Source organism: Schistocerca nitens, chromosome 1, assembly GCF_023898315.1.
Source record: "Schistocerca nitens isolate TAMUIC-IGC-003100 chromosome 1, iqSchNite1.1, whole genome shotgun sequence".
In the NCBI taxonomy this organism is placed as follows: Eukaryota; Metazoa; Arthropoda; class Insecta; order Orthoptera; family Acrididae; genus Schistocerca; species Schistocerca nitens.
The window spans coordinates 991,686,189-991,712,631 of NC_064614.1; the positions used below are offsets into that span (position 1 = coordinate 991,686,189).

The 26,443-nt window shown below is 37.6% G+C and overlaps 1 protein-coding gene across 1 annotated transcript in view; it reads right to left on the bottom strand.

Annotated features, from left to right (window-relative positions):
• Window positions 1-3,886: 3,886 nt before the first annotated feature.
• The window catches only part of LOC126195217 (negative elongation factor B), a 121,107-nt gene continuing 98,550 nt past the window's right edge, over window positions 3,887-26,443 (bottom strand). The window contains exons 10-12 of the mRNA XM_049933740.1: window positions 13,035-13,216; window positions 9,307-9,504; window positions 3,887-4,113 (exon numbers count right to left, since the gene is read on the bottom strand). Of these exons, the coding sequence (XP_049789697.1) occupies window positions 3,976-4,113; window positions 9,307-9,504; window positions 13,035-13,216 (518 nt within the window). The 3' untranslated portion in view covers window positions 3,887-3,975. The remainder of the gene's footprint in view (window positions 4,114-9,306; window positions 9,505-13,034; window positions 13,217-26,443) is intronic.

The following is a 26,443-nucleotide window of genomic DNA, read 5'->3' on the forward strand; positions in this document are numbered from 1 at the left end:
ATCCAAAGCTGCCAGACCATACCTGTACGAGCTGTGCGAACCAGACTCACACATTGACTGATAAGGAAGGATTTGATGTTGGCTGCATCTGGTTCACAGATTACACACATATCCACCTGAAAGGAGTCATCAGTAAACAGAACTGGCAACTCTGGGGTTCCAAAAATACCTGTTGTACGAAGTAAAACCATTGTATTCTCCCAATGTTATTGTTTGGGTTGTGATACATAGCAGAGGCTTTATTTGCCCTGTTTTCATGTAAGAAAGATCACTAGTGAATGTTACATTGCGATTCTGGAACAATTTGTCACCACACAGCTAGCATTGGTGAATCAACAAAGCACCAAGTGGTTCATGCAAGACGAAGCCAGACCACGTTGCACTGAACAGGTGTTTTCCTTTCTTGGTGAATATTTTGGTGATAGATACAATACATTAGATTATTGCAAATTCATTGGCACAGGGATGGATTGGACTCCATACTCGTCCTATCTGACTCCTTGTGACTACTTTTTATTGGGAACATTGAAAGACACTGTCTACTGGAACCATCCCACCGTGCTAGGTGAGCTTGAATTGGTGATCTGTGTGTTATCTGAATCCATTCCCATTGAGAAGCTTCGGGACCTGACGACAGATTTCATTATTGATATGCATCACCTCCATACTGTGAGTGGTGGACGTTTGAAAAAGACTGCAAACACTGCTTGCAGAGATCAAGTTTAATCGCGTAGTGACTGAACGAGCTGCACAGCAAGCAGTGCCAGCTATTAGCAACGTTTCAAACTATTTCAAAATTTAAGTATAAAATTCTTACAGCTTTCATAATAAGCATTTCTATTGTTGCACTTGTCTATTGATCTTAATTTTGACATTGGGGACTGCTTTGCTGGACACCCTGTATAAGAAAGCTGTATGCATGATAAGTGATGGATTAGTTGGACATTGACCTATGAAGCTGCTGTCACTTTAGATACAGTGTGTTGGAATATCCACTATTTTCACCAGACGTGGCAACTTTTGACTGCCACTTATTTTCGTAACTAAAGAAGTTTATGGCAAAAATGTTTTTGAGTCCTGTGCAGAGGTTATGCAGCTATGGAAGCATATGAGATGACTACAGGCAATAGTACGTAGATGAACCCTCTCTAGGACGACACCAAGACAGACGTGGCCTCTACACCATGAGAATATAAGCATCACACCAACTAGCTGCAGCCGGAATGGAAGACGAGCTGTCATACAAATGCTACAGCACTGACTTACGAACTGTATTGTTTTGCTTGCAATGAAATTGTACTCGTATATACTGAAGGACATCGATTCTTTGCATGTCGCCATTTGCTTGTGACACACGTTTGTGAATATGCAAAGTTAAGTATTGTCAATTTAACTTACTGTAATAAAGTCCATCAATACGATTTGCTTGAATTGTTGTCCAGCAATCCGAGAAAACAGCTTCCTAGCCACCATATATTAGACAAGTGGGCAGAACACAATAGAGGTGACTGGGCCATTTTTGAGACTGGATCAGTAAAAAAAAAAAAAAAAAAGTGGAAAGTTAATATGGTGGTCTTAATACCTCATGTGTTCTACATATTTCTCCCGGTCATTTGAGTAAAAAACACAGAATGTCAGTATGCCCTTATAAAACTGTCAGAAAAGTCCTTCTTTAAGATTTTGTTCAACTTGGATGTCACATTGTCGCGAATGTCTGTTATGTAACCAAAATGTTGATCCTTCATGTGAATTTTTGCAGTAAGTTCATAGTCTTGTGACTTCTACTAATTTTTTCCCTGAATAAAACTGTCTACATTTTGCATTTCAGTCAAGTCATGGCAGGTGTGCAAGCACCTTAGTCTTTGTTCGGGAGTCAAGGTATACAGGGAAAACTGCACAGACTTTTCTCTTCTTCAAAACATTCTAGACAATGTACTGAACAGTTTATTTAGACATGTTACTCCATTGCAATTTGTGACATGAGACGCAATGCCCACACATCATACTCACAACTGACTAGCTGAATGTACATGTGTTCCTTACAGTTGATAATTCAAGCTGCCACAATAGTTACTGTACTGACTTCATTTCTACAAAAAGAATAAAATCAGTCTCGGATCTTTTTAGACAGATGGTGTATATTATTTTGTGCCTGACATGCAGAGCTATGACTGCTTAATTCATTTTATATGGTGGTGGAAATTATTGTGTTGGCCTCTGTGCAATACTTTAAAAGTTACAAGGTTCAACAAAGAAGTGATGACTGTGCTAAAGGAATTAAACTATTTGCATGTTGGCTTCCAATTTCTCCCAATGATGGACATGGGCATGACTAGGCAAGTGCTGAAGCTTGAAGAAAAAGTTGTGATGAAGCAAGCTGGGATCTCTTTACTTCCTCTCTTGTTTTGCCATCTGCCTCCTTAAATTCATTTTATTTTCATTTTTGCCTAATAACAATTAACGTGCATGAGTATAACCTGCATTTCCATAAAAGAGGAAGGCTGGCCCTCAGTCTTAAGGAATATAGCACCAGGTCTAATTTTGTGTTTAGTTTTGTGTATCTAATTAATTTCCTAATTTATTTTGACCATTACTAGTTAATATCTGTTACTACAGATCATTATAGGGTGAAATCAGTAATTGTTCTGTAACTTAGATTCTATTGTTGACTTATAAACAAATATAAATTCTGTACTAATTATAAACATTTGAAAGAAGAACTGCTAGGATTCTTAAAGTATTTATGTGGCTTTATTCGAAACCATATCAGCAAAGCCAGCCCTTAATTAATTCAAAAATAATTACCAGGTGTGTCAGAAGTATTGTTTGTATAACTATATCTGTTAATTTCATTATTTAAACAAATGATGCGGCCTAATCTTTGTGGTAGATGGAACTCTTAAAAAGGAGGAATTTTTTGATGTATTCATTTAATTGAATGAGTTATGTTTTAATTGTAATATCTGTAACTTAAACATCAATGACAACTCCTTCTACTCCATAGAGGAATTTTTAGATATAAATTAAGAAAAAAAAAAACAAAAAAATATAAAAAAATAAAAAATTAAAAAATAAAAATAAAAAATAAAGAAAAACAAAAAACACAATAAAATAAAGTTGTTATATTAACTTAAGTATGTTGTTAAATTAACCTAATTATGTCATGTATTGGAAAATTCGACTCGTTCCACATCATTACGAAATATCGTATTCATGATCCATGGAACTAGTATTAATCTAATCTAATCTAATCTAATCAAACAATGTATACTTTCAGTGCCTAACATTGTGAGGATATATAAAGGATCAATTTTTAGTCCCAAGATAGTCAGTCCACAGCCGATTTTCAGACAGTTAATAGTTATTGGTTAGATTAATAACAATGCATCAACTTAACAGTGGAATAAGTATAACACAAATAGGCCGTGTATTAGAACAATCAATGACAATGTTTGTTTAATTTATTTGAAAAATAGTGTCACACATACCATATTATTCTGCAAGAACTGTAAACTATGGGGGTCAGGCTTTTACTGCTTACAGATATTCAACAGCAAACTATTGTAGCAGTATGCTGATGTTGCCTGCAACCTGTTAATGAGGCTTTTCAACATTTACCAACAGTGAACTGGCCATATAATTGTGTTATATTGGGGGTTATGAACAGTGAAAGTAAAGAACTGTGCAACTGTCGGCTACATCATTTACAGTAGTCATTGTTGAACTTCCACCCCCTATTTTTCAGCCAGTATAACAATGCAGTATGTCAACACTGACGGCTATCAATGATGAAATAAAGGAGGCAAACGTCACAAAGTGAAGAGGACATCGTCTTTCTCTCTACCCCTCTCCATCTCCACCCTACCAGAAAAAAATTCAGCACACATTAACTTATATGCTTTATTTGTATCACAAAAAATAACAAAAGACTGACAATAGCATGTATTTACATTAACTATTGGCAGGCTTAACAGTCTATAATGGTGCTGGTGTAGGAACATTCATCAATGGTGAATCAAATGGGTCCATGTTCACAGGAAGTGGTGGTGGTTCCTGCTGGCTGCCAATTTTCTTTTGGAGAGATTCATACAGTTGATGCACTGTTTCGTTGTGCTGTAAGAAAGGAAAAATATGATTTACATTAACACTACATCTGAATTTAGTATACATTTCTTCATTATTAAAATAATAATACAGAGAAGAGCAGAAGAAACCAAAATGACAAGGAAAGACAATGAAGAATGTTAATATTTTTGTTTTTCTGTGGACTGAGAGGATATTTACTGTGGTAAGCAGCTAAAATAACGATGATGTTTTCCAAAAAAAGCTGAGCATCAAACAATCACAAAATTCATAAAATACACTTGTTTTGGTTTTTCATAAGCAATAAGGCCCATCTAGCCTCAATCACTGCTACCTATAAGACAGCCCCATACTCTGCCCTTCACTTTCCTACTCTACACTACCTCACATATATACTACCTGATCAAAAGCATCCAGACACATATTAGTGGCCATTAATCGTGGGTGTGGCCACCCTTTGTTTCTGTAATATCTTGAATGTCACTGATGACAGTTTGTCAGATGTCTGTTAAGGAATGGCAGCCCATTCTTCCTCAAGAGCCAAAACCAGAGAAGGTAATGATGTTGGGATGCTGGGGTCTGAAGTGAAGCTGATGTTCTTATCCCAAAGTTGTTCCATTGGGGGACTCTGGCCAGGTCAGTCCATTTCCAGATTGTTATGGCCCTCAGAGACTGCTTTATGACAGGGTGGATGTTTTGCTGATACAATCAATCATTACCTTCGAACTATTGTCCTACTCAATGCAGTACACAGTGCATTTAGCACTTTCTTAAGCAGTGTGAAGCTGCTATATAATTTATTTGTAATTGTACAACTGGTTTCAGTCAGAAATCATTTTCAAGTACAAATTTATGTTACTAGCACATGTTATATACATATATCACAAAACAAATGTCAAAACATAATATTTATAAATACTATTTTGTTATGCAGAGGTAGAAGGCATGGAGTTCCAATCACACAATTAGCCTTTAAATAACAAAATAATATTTCTAAATATTATATTCTGACATTTGTTTTATGGTATATATAACACCCGCTACTAACATAAATTTGCAATGAAATATGGTCTTTAATTAAAACCAGTCATACAATTATAAATAAATTATACAGTAGATTCAGGTGTTACACTATGTCATTTTTATGATTTGTCAAAGCTGTGGAACATAGTCAACGAAAATTATTTTGAAATAATAAAACCAGTTGGCATGGATTCAGTGTTTCAGCATCATCACCCACAACTGAAACAGCAGACAATGTATCAACAGATAGTGCCGGTGGAAAACAGAGACTTTACTGGGCAATGTATTTTAAAGATACAGTCAGTGAAGTGTCATGAGCAGCCAAGTGTCCTCTTTTACATTCTTGTCCCTCCATTCAAGGGCATAGCCAAAGGTGGTGGTGGTGAGTCCATGGGTCTGGACCCTCTGTATCACCTAACTGAAATTATACGTCAGTTACTTGCCACATAATGCAACTGAAAGAGACTTTTGAGTTTCAGGCATACGATGAAAAAGGGATACAAACTATCAATAGTCAACAAAGCTGTCAACAGATTTCAACTGTTGAAATATCAATAACATTACTGGCTATTGCCCATCCAGACTTTATTCAAGATCAACTAATGTACATTGTTGGCCTTATTTGAGCTCATTTGTTGTTTTGTTAATCAGTTCAGTTCTTACTTGCAGCTGAATCTAATGTAAGTGCTGCTGTTTTTTGTTATTGTGCAGAACCAATAGTTTCCAATTATAGATAAGGTTGTAACAAGAAAGAATAGGAAAACCAATTATGATTCTTCCATTACCAATATGATAGGTTCACAATATGTACATACTGCTACAATACCCTAATTACCTATCTGTAGTAGTTTAATGTTAGCACTGGAGTCACTATTTATAGACTGATAGAACTATGGTGTTGGAAATTTGAGTATTTCACATGTCAGTGGGGCGGCAAATATCATTACAAATAACATACAGTTAAAATCAGTGGTGGTGGTTGCATTTCTTTAAAAAATTTGCTCAAAACTCTATCATTAGTAGCCCAAATGACAAAATATCACCTACTCTAGTCACCCGGGCAGTACTCCATTAAGAAACTAGTTCCGATACAAAATGTTGGTGAGGAGTATGTGATGACAGCACATTCTATAGTTTGTTTCTGAAAGATTTTTTTTTGGAAGGTGCTTGAATTCGTCAGAGCCAGCTGTGGCCTGCAGCCCTCTCCTGTCCCCCCCCCCCCCCCCTCCCTCCCTAATGTCCAAAATATATTTATGTTCTTGTAATAACATATAATAAATGAAGTCAGGAATTCTCTGCACAGTTTAATCTTAAAATATGCAAGCATCCATGCACTATCAGAAGTCTATCTTTTATTGTGATGTATTTTATTTTAAAACACTGCACAGCAACCAGTTTTTTCCAAATTCTTCACCAACTGGGGCAGCTCGGTGCTTTGAGGCATTTAGCTAGCAATTTCTGGATTCGGCAGGCAAAGTGTCTTGAATCCAGTCGCCTTGGAAATTGTTTTCTGTGGTTTGTGACAATTTTTTTCGTTGTTTATTCCCTATGGTTTCCGTTTTTTATTTAGGCAAACGCTGAAGTGGTCCCTTACTAAAGGCCACATGCAGTTCCTTCTGGATACCTTTATTTCCTGACAGATTTCAGTTCCGTTGAAGATGAACTGAAGGGAAGCTAAACATGTCTTTGGAGACTCCCAGCTCTAAAGTCATATTTATATTGGAAGGCAGTTAGCGAACAACATTTCGTACTATGTACTGTGCATAAAGATGGCTCAAGTTTTTTTACTACAAGAACGATGTTCTACTGTGAAATATCTTATTCGTAATGTCCTTGGGATAGTGGGTCCAACTGTCACATTTCTAATGTATTTGTAAATAAACTTTAACATGTGATATATATTGCAGAGGAGTTTATTACCACCAAAGACGGTATAACCATATTATCATGAAGAAATACAAACCAGTTTATGAGGTTGCATAAGGAAAGTCAAGGTGGAATCAAAGCATGAATCAGTGTTAAGAGACCACAACTGACTGTTGAAATAATTTTAAAAAATTCTTGATCACTTAAGGAAGTTAATGAAACGAAAGATACTTCAATAAAATTTCAGACTGAATTGGGGAACCTGGGATGCTTAGAAGTTCTAAAGGAATTCTGACTTGTTTTCGGATCAGTTACGAATTTAAATAAAAGATTGTAATAGGAGAAAGATAGCCATTGCCAAAAGAGATTTGAACCCCTTTAACTTAATAAGTTATTCATGCAAACATTAAGATTCTTCTGCTCTGTGACAGTGCACCTTATATTAGAAGACTAAGCTGTTTCATTAGCAAAGGGGCAATGCATTATATTCGAATTTTAATTCATTTGGCAATAGAGTGAAGGTATCATAATGCCAAATAAAGAACTATTTAATTGTGCATTTGGGTATTTCTTTTATATATTCTTTTTTATATAATTGAGGAAATGTGTTATACTATCTTAAGTCATGCTGTTCTTGTGTAATTTTTTATAAACCAAAAGGCATGAAGGCCTTGTGAAAGCAAATTATGCACATAAAATTAAAAAATAAACATATGTGTTTCATAATAAAATAATCTTTTTTAAGGTTCTCTTTGACAAAATGCTGGCCACATCCTCACTTCAGACATGTAGCATGTGACAGTGCCCCACTTCCAAGAGTGCTTCAGTGTATGCTCTTACTACCTCTCTTCCCTGATTATCAGTAGCAAACAGAACAGTGCCACCATCCTAGCCAAGTAACCATTTCATTTCACCAGATAATAGGTAATTAATTTTTTTGTTTGTTTTGAGGTATGTTGTTTTGAAGTCTTTGTACACAATGAAATCCTCATGCCACAGTACTGAAGCACACCACTAGAGAGCCAAACCAAAATGGCATAGCCCACTGATAAAACTGAGTATAATGCAGTAATTGGTTTTCAGCAGTACCAGCAGAAATGAATTACTGCACAGTACTCCACTTTACCAATTGCTTGTGCTGCGGTCCTTTGGCCCAGGTATTTCAGTGTGTTCCAAGACTGCACACACGTACTTGCAAACACACAAAAAATTAATTACATAACTTTATTTTTTTCTTTTACCAATCTGAAATTATATCCATAGGTGTAAACAAAAATTACAAACTGAAGGTAGGAATGCTGTGATCAGTCCACTAAGTTTGAATAATGGACTGACTTTCAAACTTGATGATACTTGCTGTAGTGGCATGGAGCAACAACAAGTGTTCAGAATGCATTATAGTCTCACTTCAATATTAAAATTTACTGACAACCAGTTTTGGGTGACAAACACTCATTATCAAATGTCCAACAAACGGCCAAAACCCAAAGTTAATAAGAATGTTCAATTTCTGCATTAAATTGCTTAATAATCAGTTTGGTAAAGTGCTTACAATTAGTGACTGTGTCACAGTGATTTTTGACATACTTCCCACAGATTTTCCAAGATTTCTATTTTAAACATAAATCTAATATCAGGGTAATTGTAAGATAAACTCCAGGTTCATATAGGAAACAAAACTGTTCTCTGTCATTCTACAATACCACAATGAAAAAAGAAACATGAATAGCAAATATGGCATGTACACACAATTTTTTATTTGTTGCTTTCAAGGAGGGGCCTGGATAAAATTTTACAGTTTGACTGTGTATTTTGGCTACAAGAGAAATGTAATCAAATATTTTGTGCAAAGCAGCTACAAAGTTTACAAAATTGATGAATGTTTAAAAGTGTCACATACACTTGTAATCACTTTATCTGACAAATGTACATAATGGTGTATATTACACAGTATAATTATCAGTTTGCACAAATATACAAAACTAAAAATAGAGAGGTCTAACAACAGCAATGTAACTGCCACTTCAATGAAGTACTGCTTGACTCTAAAGGTTGGCAGATAGTGGAACAGGTACAGTATTCTAAATCCTGCCAAGAACACTGGAGTTTAGAGGCTATAAAAGTGTGTTCACAGTATTTTAAGAGGGGAGTCCAGTCATTTTGACAGAATTTAAGGTAAGAAAAAACACAAGAATAATTAAAATGTCACATATAATCAATTCACTCGCAATTAATCCTGAAACATTATTCATTTGCAAAAGTGGAGAACAGAGGATCAATGTGGTGTGTGTGTGTGTGTGTGTGTGTGTGTGTACTGCTATCTTTATTTCTTACCTGGCTTGTTGGCTGCAAAGCTTTGACAAGAGTCTGGAGCCGGTTTGCTGGGAGTTTTGGATAAATATACCATAACAATTTCAAAAGGTGTTTTGGCACATTATCTCGTGACAACCCCGCAAAGAAAAATTCATCAAAGATGACTGTGCAAAAGTCTTCTGCTGAAAATTCATCTCCCAGCTGAATAAGCAGAGATACCTAAAAGCATATATTGATAGTGCTAACAAGAATCACACAATTACATAATCAGTATAATATTAATATATTAACATAGTGACATGAACAGTTTAGAAGCTTTTGAACTGTGGGCATATAGAAGAATACTTAGAATTAGTTGGGTGTCGAGGATTACTAATCAAGATGTCCTAAGAAGAATGGGAAAGGAAAAAGAATTAATTAAAACTATTAAAGTAAGGAAGCTACAATATTTAGGCCATGTTATTAGGGGAGTAAAGTACAAAATATTGCGAATAATACTAGAAGGGAAAATTTGTGGGAAGAGAACGAGGGGTAGAAGACGGACATCCTGGATTGACAATCTAAAAAATTGGTACAACTGTTCAACGTCAGAACTCCTTAGATCGGCCAAATCAAGATCAGAAATTGCCATGATGACAGCCAACCTTCTTAAAGGAGACGGCACATGAAGAAGAACATAGTGACTAATACTATGTATCAAAATCACATCTCTCAGCCTTCTCTAGTCATTATATTGTCCTTTGTAACACATCATTTAAAGTCATGAGAAGGAGAACATTATTTGTGTGAGTAAGAGGGGACACATGTGATCACTCCTGAATCATCATCAGTGACATCTTTCAATAAAACACCAAAACGGAAGTGCGTTAATCAAAAGTCTGTACCCTTCTCTCTACAGTCGTGGGATGAGTGTATTAATAATATGAGAATCTGTACAAGGGAAAAGAGAGGAAGGAATATGAGGTATGCATGTTTAGTGATATGGGAAATACACCAATAAACTGAAATTCAAACAAGGCCCAGAGATTAGAATGTTCAAATGTCAACTTTCCCTTCAAAAATCAGAGGCCAGTTGCTCTAATAATCTGGGCTAGCACAATAAATGTTTGATGGATGCATGCTGAAGTGAAATAATAGGATGCAATAAGTATTTTAATCAGCATCTGTAAAATGACATTCACATCATCATAAGATACACTGCCTTGGTTTTGAGCAGTTTCTTACACCATTAAACACAGTGTCTAATCTGATCCTCTGTCAATAGGTATATCACACAGGTAAAGTTGGAAGGATTTTATGGAATGGGATGCCTGCTGCATTTGGTGGTATTATGGTAAAGGAATAAAATGAAAGCAGAACTTGGAGCAGAAGACAGAGACCAGAACTGTACTTAGGCTACAGCCACAGCCAGTTGGCATTGGTCAGTGAACTGTGAGATCAGCAGAAGCAGATGCCTCCATGTCATCAGACTTCCACATTCTAATGTCCAGAGCAGCCTCCAGGAAGTTATTACAGTACAGTACAGTCTACTGCCAATTACAACAGCCACCCTGGGAGAGCAGAATTTAAACATTCCCAACCAGCTCATCATGGTTCGGCCAGCTGGGCAATGAAACTGCACCCAATCTGCATCAGCTGCAGTTTTGGAGCCTTCACCGTAAATATGCCCCCACCATCACTATAACTGCAAACAAGGCTCAATTGCATGCCCGCCCAGGCCCTAGTTGCCATCTCACCGAGCAGCCCATCATTGCTCTCCTGCCATCAGTTAAGAGTTAGACTCTGTGCAGTACAGCAATCTGTTGCAAAACCTGCCAATGCCCCCATTGCGCCACAGAGGTCAAAGTGTGGTGCTTGGCCACCTCTGTCAACTCATTCCCAGCATACTCCCTTGTATATCATCTCTGTTTTCCATGTACTAATAATCCTTAATATAGTTCAACTGACAAGAGTTCATTAGAGATGGAGCATAATCTCAAAGAGGTAACGGATGTGAAAGTAATGTGGCTTTGTCTTTGTCAAATGAACCATCCCAGTTTTTATCTAAATCAGTTTGGGTAACACATTGAAAACTTAAAATTGGGATGACCAGATTGGCATTCAAACTTTCATCCTCTCGAAATGTGACTCCAGAGTCTTAACCACTGTGCCACTGCACTCAGTTTCACTCACTGTTGTGGTAGCAACAGTGATAACTGAAGGAAGCAGATGTGATCAAAATACTATGAATGGGGAAGATGATGTGTAGCAAACATATAACGTATTATATCTTCTATCTTCTCATGGATGGTGAGTGAGAGTGGAACTAAGTTACAGCAAAATAATGTCACTTATTACATGATCAGTGGGGATTACAATTGTAAATTTACGTTACAATGTACTATGTGACTGCTGGCTCAAACAGGTATAAATACACATACGATAAACACTCATTTTGCCCAGCCATAGCTTTATCTGACGTCAGAAGCTTTTTTTTTTTTTTTTTTTTTTTTTTTTTTTTTTTTTTTTTGTACTGTACATCACAAATATAAAGCAAATTTTGTCAGAATGTGAAGTTCCACTCAACAGCTTTTGTGTTGAAACATGAACTACATATTTGGATTACCAGCAAGTATTTTATTAGCACATCACGAGATAAAATGAAGCAGTCTTCTTGTTGCAATGCATATTGCCTACCGGTCCCTTACAGATCAAGTAATGAAATAACAGAATAAATTGTATTTCATAAAAATTAGCACATATTTTCTTCAAATAAAACTATTTGGTTCCAGAGACATTTTCAAGTCTCAAACATCTATTATGTTTGCATACAGACTGGCCACTATGCATCCTGGCACAGTGGCATTGCGGAGTCTCTACAATTGTGTTTGAGTTTAGGGGGGGAATATCAAAAGAGCTGAAGTGTGAACAGGAATTTGGATTGAGGAGGGAAGCGTACTAGCGCAGTCAGTGCAGTTGTGCAAAGCCACTGAGCCACGATGGCTTTGTGGTCAGCACATCTGCCTAGCAAGCAGGAGCTCCTGTTTCAAATCTCAGCCTTGTTACAAATTCTCATTCATTGCATCAGTCTGCATATATACATCCCACATTTTCTTGTTTCCATGCTGCATGACAGTAGTAGCTCACACTTCTCATGAACAGTAAAGAAGAATACATAATATATAACAACACGAGAGAAGGAAAGTTGCTACTCTCCATATAGCAGAGGTGCTGAGTCACGATAGGCACAATAAAAAGATTCACACAATCATAGCTTTTGGCCATTAAGGCCTTTGTCAGCAGTAGACACACATGCGGGCACACACACACTCACGCAAGCGCAACTTGCGCACACATCTGCTGTACAGTTCTCTGAGACTGCTGATGTGTGTGCAAGTTGCGCTTGCGTGAGCGAGCGAGCGAGCGAGCGTGTGTGTGTGTGTGTGTGTGTGTGTGTGTGTGTGTGTGTGTGTGTACTGCTGACAAAGGCCTTAATGGCCGAAAGCTATGATTGTGTCAATCTTTTTATTATGCCTATCGCGACTCAGCACCTCTGCTATATGGTGAGTAGCAACTTTCCTTCTCTCGTATTGTTACATTCCATCCTGGATTTTCCATTGTTTAATATATAATATATACCTTGACAAGTTTAAGTAAACAGTCTTCTCTTAGTATAAACAGCTTAAAACAACAGAAAGTCAAATGTAATGATTTTTCTTAATACTGCAGAAACAACTTGGATTTCTGATAACACCGTAAGCATTTAATACCAAAGAATGCAGGAATGGATCTTCAAATGCTCTGTCATTTTTGCAATTAGCAAGTGTTCCCAGCACTCTCATCAAGCCAACACGGTCCTTTTGTCGAGCTGTATGCAATGTGTAATACATTGCCAGGATACTGGCCACACTGCTCTCTTGGACATAAGCCTGACACGCATCTGGTGGAGGTCCTGGACAGAACAGATCAATACATTTCATTTACTAAAAATGTAGTCTTTCATATTTTGTAGCCTAATATACTGTTAATATATGTGGTGCTTAAGCTATCCCATTGATCACCTCAGATTTTCAGAAGCAAGAATGGTATAACGATGTAAATCCTCTGGAGTTTACATGCAGTTTGTTAATTTGTATTTGTGAAGAAGTCACTAAGTAATAACTTTTAAACACCGGCGCAAACCACAAAAAAACCTGGAAGTAGTTATTACAAAACATCAGTTCAATTCAGTTATTTATTAACCATTAACCACCTACACCAGGACAGGTTTTAAATAGACAGTTAATAACAATTTTGTGTGTGTGTTTTCCCTATTTCAGAGGAAGACCATTTGGCCAAACATTAAAATATATCAGAGGAATTCAAAATTGCGAATAATGGCTACCATCAGCTGTAGAATGGAATGATGACAATGAAAATTTGTGCCAGACCGGGACTCAAACCCAGATTTCCCACTTATTGTGAGCGGTTGCCTTATCATTTGGCTAGCCATGCACAACTCATGACCAGGCCTAAACTTCCATAGGTCATCAACCATGCGTCTACCATCTGTACTCGCACATCCATTACGTACGAGGTGTGGCTAGAAAAAAACTGGACTAGTACTGGTGAAACAATAAAACGAATGCAATAAGGCTGAAAGTTGCGTGGCCTGTCACGTGACTCTCGCTCCGCCTACTGCTCGAGTTTCATCTGCCTCCTGCACTCAGTCTGCCCGTGGCGTCTGTTTTAAGTAGTTGACGTTTTGTCTGTGCATCGGAAAATGTTGAGTGTACAGAAAGAACAGCGTGTTAACATCAAATTTTGTTTCAAACTAGGAAAATCTGCAAGTGAAACGTTTGTAATGTTACAAAAAGTGTACGGCGATGATTGTTCATCGCGAACACAAGTGTTTGAGTGGTTTAAACGATTTAAAGATGGCCGCGAAGACACCAATGATGACACTCGCACTGGCAGACCATTGTCAGCAAAAACTGATGCAAACATTGAAAAAATCGGTAAACTTGTTCGACACCTTCCTTGTCAACTCCTGTTAACTCAGACACTGCTCTGATTGTTAAACGGCGATCTTGTCGAACAAGTTTACCGATTTTTTCAATGTTTGCATCAGTTTTTGCTGACAATGGTCTGCCAGTGCGAGTGTTATCACTGGTGTCTTCGCGGCCATCTTTAAATCGTTTAAACCACTCAAACACTTGTGTTCGCGATAAACAATCATCGCCGTACACTTGTTGTAACATTACAAACGTTTCACTTGCAGATTTTCCTAGTTTGAAACAAAATTTGATGTTAACACGCTGTTCTTTCTGTACACTCAACATTTTCCGACGCACAGACAAAACGTCAACTACTTAAAACAGACGCCACGGGCAGACTGAGTGCAGGAGGCAGATGAAACTCGAGCAGTAGGCGGAGCGAGAGTCACGTGACAGGCCACGCGACTTTCAGCCTTATTGCATTCGTTTTATTGTTTCACCAGTACTAGTCCGGTTTTTTTCTAGCCACACCTCGTACATTCCTGTACAGATCAGATGCTGTATTTTGAAGCTGTTTCATGCCCAGTATCGGCAGTAAATACAATTTGCAATGCCTGTGTTACTCTGATGATGATGCGCTGCAGCGAAAACAGCCATTACGAAACATATCAGATGAATTTGCAATTGCGGGGCTACCATCAGCTGTAGAATGGAATGACAACGATGAAGATTTCTGCCGGACCGGGACTCAAACGAAGATTTCCTGCTTGTCACGAGCAGTTGCCTTACCATTTAGCTATCCATGCATGACTCACGGCCAGACCCAAACTTCCATGTGTTGTCAACCATGCGTCTATGATCTGTACTTGTACCCAATTATGTGTACTTCCATACAGATCAGATGTAGTATTTCAAATGTATGGGAATACAAATAATGGATGTGCGAGTACAGATTGTAAACGGATGGTTGACAACATATGGAGGTTTGGGTCTGGCTGTGAGTTGTGTACGGGAAGCCAAATGGTAAGGGGACTGCTCACGATAAGCAGGAAATCCTGGTTCAAGTCTGTCCGGCACAAATTTTCATTGTCATCATTCCATTCTACAGCAGATGGTAGCCATTATTCGCAACTGCGAATTCATCTGATAGGTTTCGTAACAGCTGTGATCACCGCAGTGCATCATCATCAGAATAACACAGGCACTGCAAATTGTATTTATCTGCCGATACCAGGCAGATACCACCCCACCCCCCCATGAACCATGGACCTTGCCGTTGGTGGGGAGGCTTGCGTGCCTCAGTGATACAGATAGCCGTACCGTAGGTGCAACCACAATGGAGGGCTATCTGTTGAGAGGCCAGACAAACGTGTGGTTCCTGAAGAGGGGCAGCAGCCTTTTCAGTAGTTGCAGGGGCAACAGTCTGGATGATTGACTGATCTGGCATTGTAACACTAACCAAAACGGCCTTGCTGTGCTGGTACTGCGAACGGCTGAAAGCAAGGGGAAACTACAGCCGTAATTTTTCCCGTGGGCATGCAGCTTTACTGTATTGTTAATGATGATGGCATCCTCTTGGGTAAAATATTCCGGAGGTAAAATAGTCCCCCATTCGGATCTCTGGGTGGGGACTACTCAAGAGGATGTCGTTATCAGAAGAAAGAAAACTGGCATTCTACAGATTGGAGTGTGGAATGTCAGATCCCTTAATCAGGCAGGTAGGTTAGAAAATTTAAAAAGGGAAATGGATAGGTTAAAGTTAGATATAGTGGGAATTAGTGAAGTTCGGTGGCAGGAGGAACAAGACTTTTGGTCAGGTGAATACAGAGTTATAAATACAAAATCAAGTAGAGGTAATGCAGTAGGTTTAATAATGAATAAAAAAATAGGAGTGCGGGTAAGCTACTACAAACAGCAAGGTGAACGCATTATTGTGGCCAAGAGAGATACGAAGCCTACCCCTACCACAGTAGTACAAGTTTATATGCCAACTAGCTCTGCAGATGACGAAGAAATTGAAGAAATGTTTGGCGAAATAAAAGAAATTATTCAGATAGTGAAGGGAGACGAAAATTTGATAGTCATGGGTGACTGGAATTCGTCAGTAGGAAAAGCGAGAGAAGGAAATGTAGTAGGTGAATATGGATTGGGGCTAAGAAATGAAAGAGGAAGCTGCCTGGTAGAATTTTGCACAGAGCACAACTTAATCATAGCTAACACTTGGTTCAAGAATCATAAAAGAAGGTTGTATACATGGAAGAAGCCTGGAGATACTAAAAGGTATCAGACAGATTATATAATGGTAAGACAGAGATTTAGGAACCAGGTTTTAAATTGTAAGACATTTCCAGGGGCGGATGTGGACTCTGACCACAATCTATTGGTTACGAACTGTATATTAAAACTGAAGAAACTACAGAAAGGTGGTAGTTTAAGGAGATGGGACCTTGATAAACTGACTATACCAGAGGTCGTACAGAGTTTCAGGGAGAGCCTAAGGGAACAATTGACAAGAAAGGGGGAAAGAAATACAGTAGAAGAAGAATGGGTAGCTTTGAGGGATGAAGTAGTGAAGGCAGCAGAGGATCTTGTGGGTACAAAACTGAGAGCTAGTAGAAATCCTTGGGTAACAGAAGAAATATTGAATTTAATTGATGAAAGGAGAAAATATAAAAATGCAGTGAATGAAGCAGGCAAAAAGGAACACAAACGTCTCAAAAATGAGATCGACAGGAAGTGCAAAATGGCTAAGCAGGGATGGCTAGAGGACAAATGTGTGGATATAGAGGCTTATCTCACTAGGGGTAAGACAGATACTGCCTACAGGAAAATTAAAGAGACCTTTGGAGAAAAGAGAGCCACTTGTACGAATATCAAGAGCTCAGATGGAAACCCAGTTCTACGCAAAGAAAGGAAAGCAGAAAGGTGGAAGGAGTATATAGAGGGTCTATACAAGGGCGATGTACTTGAGGACAATATTATGGAAATGGAAGAGGATGTAGATGAAGATGAAATGGGAGATCCGATACTGCGTGAAGAGTTTGACAGAGCACTGAAAGACCTGAGTCGAAACAAGGCCCCGGGAGTAGACAACATTCCATTAGAACTACTGACAGCCTTGGGAGAGCCAGTCCCGACAAAACTCTACCATCTGGTGAGCAAGATGTACGAGACAGGCGAAATACACTCAGACTTCAAGAAGAATATAATAATTCCACTCCCAAAGAAAGCAGGTGTTGACAGGTGTGAAAATTACCGAACTATCAGTTTATTAAGTCACGGCTGCAATATACTAATGCGAATTCTTTACAGACGAATGGAAAAACCAGTAGAAGCCAACCTCGGTGAAGATCAGTTTGGATTCAGTAGAAATATCGGAACACGTGAGGCAATACTGACCCTACGACGTATCTTAGAAGCTAGATTAAGGAAAGGCAAACCTACGTTTCTAGCATTTGTAGACTAGAGAAAGCTTTTGACAATGTTGACTGGAATACTCTCGTTCAAATTCTGAAGGTGGCAGGGGTAAAATACAGGGAGCGAAAAGCTATTTACTATTTGTACAGAAACCAGATGGCAGTTATAAGAGTCGAGGGACATGAACGGGAAGCAGTGGTTGGGAAGGGAGTGAGACAGGGTTGTAGCCTCTCCCCGATGTTATTCAATCTCTATATTGAGCAAGCAGTGAAGGAAACAAAAGAAAAATTCGGAGTAGGTATTAAATTCCATGGAGAAGAAATAAAAACTTTGAGGCTCGCCAATGATATTGTAATTCCGTCAGAGACAGCAAAGGACTTGGAAGAGCAGTTGAACGGAATGGATAGTGTCTTGAAAGGAGGATATAAGATGAACATCAACAAAAGCAAAACGAGGATAATGGAATGTAGTCAAATTAAGTCGGGTGATGCTGAGGGAATTAGATTAGGAAATGAGACACTTAAAGTAGTAAAGGAGTTTTGCTATTTGGGGGGTAAAATAACTGATGATGGTCAAAGTAGAGAAGATATAAAATGTAGACTGGAAATGGCAAGGAAAGCGTTTCTGAAGAAGAGAAATTTGTTAACATCGAGTATAGATTTAAGTGTCAGGAAGTCGTTTCTGAAAGTATTTGTATGGAGTGTAGCCATGTATGGAAGTGAAACATGGACGATAAATAGTTTGGACAAGAAGAGAATAGAAGCTTTTGAAATGAGGTGCTACAGAAGAATGCTGAAGATTAGATGGGTAGATCACATAACTAATGAGGAAGTATTGAATAAGATTGGGCAGAAGAGAAGTTTGTGGCATAACTTGACTAGAAGAAGGGCTCAGTTGGTAGGACATGTTCTGAGGCATCAAGGGATCACCAATTTAGTATTGGAGGGCAGCGTGGAGGGTAAAAATCATAGAGGGAGACCAAGAGATGAATAAACCAAGCAGATTCAGAAGGACGTAGGTTGCAGTAGGTACTGGGAGATGAAGAAGCTTGCACAGGATAGAGTAGCATGGAGAGCTGCATCAAACCAGTCTCAGCACTGAAGACAACAACAACAACCAGGCATGCAACTTTCAAATACAACGTCTGATCTGTACAAGAATACACATAATGGATGTGTGAGTACGTATGGTGGACGCATAGTTCACAACATGCAGAAGCTTTGGCCTGGCCGTGAGTTGTGCACAGATAGCCAAAACGAAAGGTGACCGCTCGCGATAAGCAGGAAATCTGGGTTTGAGTCGCGATCCGGCACAAATTTTCATTGGCATCATTCCATTCTACAGCTGATGGTAGTCATTATCCGCAATTGCAAATTCACCTAATATGTTCCATAAGGCTGTGGTTGCCACAGTGCATCATCATCATCAGAGTAACACAGGCACTGCAAATCATAAAAGTTTAAATATATAGCAGTATTTTTGTTGCGCCTGCCTGCAACGCAGTGTCTCATCTGTAAGATTAGTAGCAATTAATGCTTTTCACAATATTATTGTTATTCTATCCTAGACTTCCCATTATTGGAAGTTTATTAAAAAATTTTAAGCATTTTATTTTATGTTAGTCTATGTCTTGGCATACCTAAGTCCAATTTGCCTCTAATGTGGGGAAAGTGTGTGTTGTCCCTACTGTCAAATGCACTTAAGTTACTTTCGACAAAGTGATGCTGTATAGATGTAAGTAGAGGTTTCCAACAGTAAGTGTCTCAAACTCAATAAAGAGAGATCGGCAACATTTCTTAGCACTCACTTTACTGTTTATTCTCATTACTTTGTTTTGAATATTCAGAATTCCACAGATAAGACTGAACTATGCCACCTTCAGATACTCATTTTTTACTGGATGTGTCAGTTTCCACATGAGATAGCACACTCGGGTTTTTCTCATGCAGATACAAATAATCTGTTTCTCCCAGTTTAATTTGGAATTAATTTGAAAGCCTAACAATTTTGCTCATTTACTTTCTATGGCTTTAGTTAACCCCAGAATTAGTTCTATGTTTTATCCAGATTAAAAAAAAAGAGAGTTCACTGTAAGAAAACCAGTTCACTGCTAGTTCTAAGGTTTCATAAGTAGCCTGATGCAATTCTGTGGTGGTGTGGTATGTATTCAGCAGCACCATGTTGTCTGTATAACACAACACTGAATTAGCTCTTACATGATAAGGTAAATCATTAACTGCAATCGTGAACAGAAATGGACAAGAATCAAGTCCTCCAGTTTGAAATTCTTTCAATGAAGAGTACCCATTTTTAGCTGAGACAAACTGTCTCCTGTTGAATGAATATGACTTGATTACACCTAGAGATAAGTTGTGTATGCCATAAAATTCCATTTTTATGAATAGGGTGGTGAAGGGCATTCAGCGAAAGACTGTACTGATATCACAAAGTACTTATTTTCAAATGCAGTTAACACCTAGTTTACAACTTTAGTGAGAGCAGTAGTAGTATTTTTATCATGTTGGAAACCAAACAGTCTGTTGGAAAGGAGATCATCCTTTTTGATATAGTTATTTAGCTGGTTATACATATGAGACTTGAACACTTTGGAGAAAACTGGAACAACAGAACTGTTCGGTAGTTTTGGTATAAATGCTTATTTCCCTTTTTGAAGAGTGATGTAACTTCAGAAGTTTTGAGTGCATCATGTAAAACTTTAGGGTCTTACATGTATTAGAAATGAAGGTAAGAGGCTGACAGATAAGACACATTGTTTTTAGTTAAATAATTAGAGAACAAATAACAGTCTACAATTTCAGAGTTAGAGAATCTTGATACAGTTATTGTAATAGCCTTTGGTGTGATAATACTCTGGCAGACAGCGTCCTTCTTCTGTGGCTTAGCATCAAGCAGGTCCAATGCACATGTAGAATTTTGCTGGATTTCATTTTTCAGCTCACTCACTGAGGTTAGGAATTAATCACATACTTCTTCTGGGTCCAACACTGTGCCTTGTGTTTGGGAATTTTCTTGACTGATAATAACTCTGTGAGCTTTTTCAAAAGATTATCAAAAATTGTTTCAACAGCACACTTCTCAGATCAAAAATCATACACAAAAAAAGTAAACAATATCTACTTAGCTGCCAGATGTCAAAATGTACTAAGATGCAGTTATACATTTTCTAAATATCAATCTTTGCTAAATATTTTACATCATCTAAATTATGCTCAACAGCTAAGCAAAGCTAGCTGATTTCACAAACCCAAACATAAAATCTTAACACACACAGAGATTCACTATTAAAATAAGAATAAAATAACAAAAGTTAAGGATTTTTTCAGGGTGAGCCAGTCTCTTTCTGTACCTCCCAGTTCCTGAAGATATTTTATCATCTCCATCAACCATAGTGACTTTGTCTTCTCATTTCACCAGTATGTGAGAAGCTAACTGGTCAATCTGCTGGGATGCACCCTGCAGACATGTCCATACAAGGCAGGGCATCTATTCCTTGACACAACAGTGATTTTTTCACGGTACTAGTAGGGCTCCGGGTTTCATCATCTTTTTTATTCACAGACAGGTCCCTATGTCTTTCACATTATCTTTCTCTTTTGAATTTAAGTTTTGTCTGTGAGACCTTTCCTGTTGAGAACTAGACACAACAAAGCATATAGGGCTTCGGGGCAGATGACTCTCTGGCAGTACTTAATTTTTGTGTTACGAGAGAAAGATTCTTTGTTAGAGATGCTTTTCCTCAGTTAGTGTGCCAGTTCCAGCTTGTTAGCTAGAGTTGATAATGCTATTCTTTTGAAAATACTGGTTTTCAGCCATTCTCCCAGATATTTAAACATGCTGGTTATCTAGATTTTTCCCTGCTCCATGTGCAATGTGCAAGGAGAACTACTGATGTTTGAGGAACATATTCAGCCCTACCTTTGCTGCATGTTGTCTGAGAACATTGAGCTGATTTAATGAAGTTTCTATTCAATCACAAAGAAAAGTCAGATTTCAACAAATGCCAGGCAATCAACATTGAGCCCATTGGACTTGTGCATCAGAGAGATACCATTTGGAAGCCCTGTTTACCTAACTTCTTTTGCCACTCTCTCATTACTTTTTCCAGTGCACAGTAAAAGAGAAGAGGGGAGAAACCATCACCCTGTCTTACTCTTGTCTTGATTTCAAATCTTCTTACAAGTGTTTCAGTGAACTTTACTTGTGATCTGGTGTTGTTTAAAATCTGCTGTATAATATTAAGGGGCTTCTGCCCAAGTCGAAGTTCTCGGAGGAGCTTCGTGAGAGTAGGTCTGTCAATTGTGTCATATTCCTTCTTACAATCAACAAACAATTTAAGGGATAGATAGACTGCTACTTATCATAAAGATGACACATTAAGTTGCAGACAGGAACAACGAAAAGACACTTAACACATTCAGTGGTGGACTTACACATTTGCCGCCAGCTGGCTATTCAAATTTTGCCACCCCTTCTGACATCTACAATTTTATACCCTACTTCACAATCACATAAATTACAATTTTTTGTCAATGAAATTATAACTTTATGATTTGTGCACTATCGTCCTATTTACACAATCTTTTTCCTGTAATTAGTATGATTGTGAACTAGGGGATTGATGTGTCAGTTCCTGGATTATTTTTACAAGAAAACTATTTAATTAAGATTGTACAAGAAATAGTCATGTAGGCTACTAAGATGGGTAAGGTATGCCTTTATCTGGTAACATACCAGCTGATGATGATGATGAAATTAAATTAATTAATTTATGAAAGCTTTAAAATATATTTTTGTGCAATTTTCTATTTGCTTAGTCATCAACTGTATCATCAAATGAAATTTTGTTCGTTAGTTCTGACTCTATGCACAAAAGAGCTAAGGCGTTTACCTACTCTTGCCTTAAGACAGATCTTACATAATTTTTCACCTGTTTTAAGCAAGAAAAGCTTCTCTCACCCAAACAATTTGTTGCTGGTGTACATAGGACCATGCAATTGCTACATATAAGTTTGGTTAAACATTTTGCAAATTCTGTTTTTGGAGGAACAAAGATGACATTTCAATGATCCAGAATCCGGTTTTGGAAAAATTCTTTCAGAAGAAAGGTGGCATTGAAAATACACGCATTCTTAAACTAAGTCAGTCTCTAAATCATTACGATACATTTCTTCCAAGAAAAGGGCTTTTTCCGTAAGGCCTGATGATGGCAATATGACAACTTTTTATTGAATCTGTTGTAGGCCTCCTGCCATTTTTTAAATTCAGATATGAGTCTATCAATGAGGATGAGAAATGTGTTAACCCTGAAAGTATCAATAGCAATCATTCTCATTTCTTCATTGTATGGTTCATCATAAATTTCTTTTCTTTTCGGTTCTCTTTTTCCCATGTCTTCTGTATACTGCTTCAACTCGCTGAATTCCACTGCCTTTTCTTTGAAATACTTAACATTTTCTCATTCAGCTATGAAAAACTTGGAAAAAGATTCATAAAGATCAACAACAGTGATCAAATCTACATTAGAAATCTGAATTTTAATATTCACTTTGTTTATTCTTTCCAAAAAAACATTCCATTTTACCAATGTTTTCAGTTTTCCTAAATTCAAAAGTGTTTTCTTCATAGTGAAACAAAACAGTAACACCTTTTGCACGTAATGAGAATTAGACTCGTAAACTGACATTTTCAATCAATAACAACTTTATTATGCAGACACAAATCGACTAATGTTTGAATGAGGTTATGTTGACCGAGATCCAAGCTAACTTCCTGACATCTGCAATCTGTTTCTTTCGACTGCTACTTACCGTTGTCACCACCTATCGGCAAATTGCGGAAGCAAAGTTGTACACCTTGTATATAAATATGAATCTTTTTAATTTCTTTAAGACATAAAAAAATTTGGTCCCAAATTTGCTGCCACCAGAATCTGCCACTCTAGATGCCAGCCTACTCAGCCAGCTGGTAAATCCATCATCCATCACTGCACACATTAGCTTTCACACACACACACACACACACACACACACACACACACAGAGAGAGAGAGAGAAGTTGCGCAGCTGCTAAGTCATCTGTGGAAAGACCTGCCTCCCACTATCCCACTACCCCCACCTTGTATCCAACTACTCACAGCAGTTGCACTCACTGCTGCAGTGAAGTCAAGAATAAAATAAAACATGCACAAACACGTGATAACTTCAATATAGTATCACTATAACACAATTCAACAGTATCAGTTTAATAGAAATAAGGCAAATTCCTTAAAAACTTACCTACAGTAACCTTTATTGTATGTCTGCTTCATCTTCAACAATTTTTTTCTTATTCAAGCAATTTATAGTCCTCTCTACAGTTTCTATCATACAATAATGCATAAAAGTAATTCCAAATCTGTGGATTTTAATGAAATTGGGAATGAACTGTCAATAAGAAAAACTTATAAGCACTAAAAAAATTAATTTATTGATTAAAAAGTCCACAGTATAGATAAAAATCAATAAATTATAACAAGTTTTTCAATTCATCAGTTTTTTCCTTCATCTAGATGGCTAATGCTTGAACCTCTTCTTTCTTTTCATTAGCCTTTTTCCTAAATGCATTAGATTGTAGCAGTAACAAATGATCCTTGTCTTTTCTGCAACCTCTGAAAGTTAATCAGCTCATTTGTGCAATAAAGAAATGTCAAATCAAGGTGCATTCTTTTCTGCTTTAAATCTTCCAATTCCTATTGCAATTTGTGGTTCCTTTCTCATACTCTTTTGATCTTCTGTTCTTGTTTTTGTTACTCAAGATAAGCTATGTAATTTTTTTTCCTTGCAGAAGATGCAAACGCCAACAAAAGCCTTAGTAATTTGTACATTTTGCACTCCCCCACAAAATTTAATGTGGCCTTTAACTTGCCCCATAGCAATATAGGATCTTTCTTTCAAATTCCCTACTTCTAGAGCCTTTTTGATTGAGAATCCACTCTCTACTGTTGCCTGACCATGTGGACAGGTTAAAAGCTTCTTGCAAACCTTCCAAATTTCGAAACCTCTTGAATACATATTCTTGTACAGGAAATCATCTGATCTTGAAATTTTAACATCAAAATCTCTACATTCTTGTTACAGAATTTGCTACAAAATCTCCAAACTCCAATATGAGGGAGTCACAATTTTCCGCCAAAACATGGCCACATTCAGCCATACTATACAATACTAACTTCATCTTTTTCTAGCAACCAACTTATTTTCAAGAATAATTTTTGGACCAAGACTGGCTGAATTTCATACAAAGGAATATTGTAATGGAGGCTTCTCAAGAATACTTTTACTGATTCATACTACCCACTTCCAGTGCCTAGATTATGCCTGAATTTGAAAGAAAATACATTTCAAAATTTATTATTTGGCTAAGCCTGTTGTTAATAGTGTGTTTGTTTCAGTACTTATACAAGCTGTTTCAGGAGGAATAGTAAATATTTTAGGAGGTGGTAGTATAGACTAATAAGAGGGTAATCCCAAAAGTAAGGTCTCCTATTTTTTTACAAGTACATAGACCTGTTTATTTCTACAATGGTTTACATCAGTTTACAGCTTGAACATTTAGCTATTTTTCGATATAATCACCATTTCTGTCGATGCATTTTTGTAGACGCTGTGGCAGTTTTTGTATGCCCATGTCATATCAGTTCGCCACCATGCTGTTCAGAAAGATACGAACCTCTTCTTTCACCTCGTCATCGGAGCTGAATCACTTTCTGGCCAAATGTTCTTTTAACCTAGAGAACAGGTGGTAGTCACTGGGTGCCAAGTCAGGACTATAGGGTGGGTGGGTGATTATGTTCCACTGTAACTGTTGCAGGAGAGCAATGGTTTGCCGAGCAATGTGTGGGCGAGCGTTGTCATGGAGAATGTGCTGCCCTTGCTCAACATTCCTCTTCTCTGGTTCTGAATTGCCCGTTTGAGTTTTTTCAGAGTCTCACAGTACCTGTAAGCATTAATTATGGTCCCAGTGATTCAGCTCCGACGACGAGATGAAAGAAGAGGTTCATAACTTTCTGAACAGCATGGTGGCAAGCTGGTATGACATGGGAATACAAAAACTGCCACAGCGTCTACAAAAATGCATCGACAGAAATGGTGATTATGTCGAAAAATAGCTGTAAACTGATGTAAACCATTGTAGAAATAAACAGGTCTATGTACTTGTAAACAATAGGAGACCTTACTTTTGGGATTACCCTCGTATGAATAAAATATTTGGTATAACAAGAGATAAGTTTTCATTTTGCATGCCGGTACTCCAGTCGATATCGAGTGTCACTTTCGCTTTGAAATTCAAGTTGTGAAGCTGTACTTGAGTTTACATGAATAAATTTTTCAACTGTGATTGCAATTTTTTCGGCCAATTTTACTGAATCGTTTCAGCATGTCACACGTATTTACGAATATTAAGTATGTCAATATGAGATTTGTGTACAACTTTTGTAATGGAAACACACCTACTATTTTGAGAGAAAACGGTAGATGATTTCTTAATCACAGAATACCAGATTCAAGAGCATTTAGTCTTGTTTTATCTAAACTATGTGATACTGGTGCATTGCCTGGCAGTCATATTTCATCTGAATGTGCATATTAACAGTGTGTGAATAAATTAGAAGACATTATTCAATTGTTAGAACACAGTCTTCAACAAGCACATGCAGAACTTCTACATGTACTGGTGTTCCACATACAGAAAATGGCAGACACTGTGTATGTATGCCCTTTTTCGTC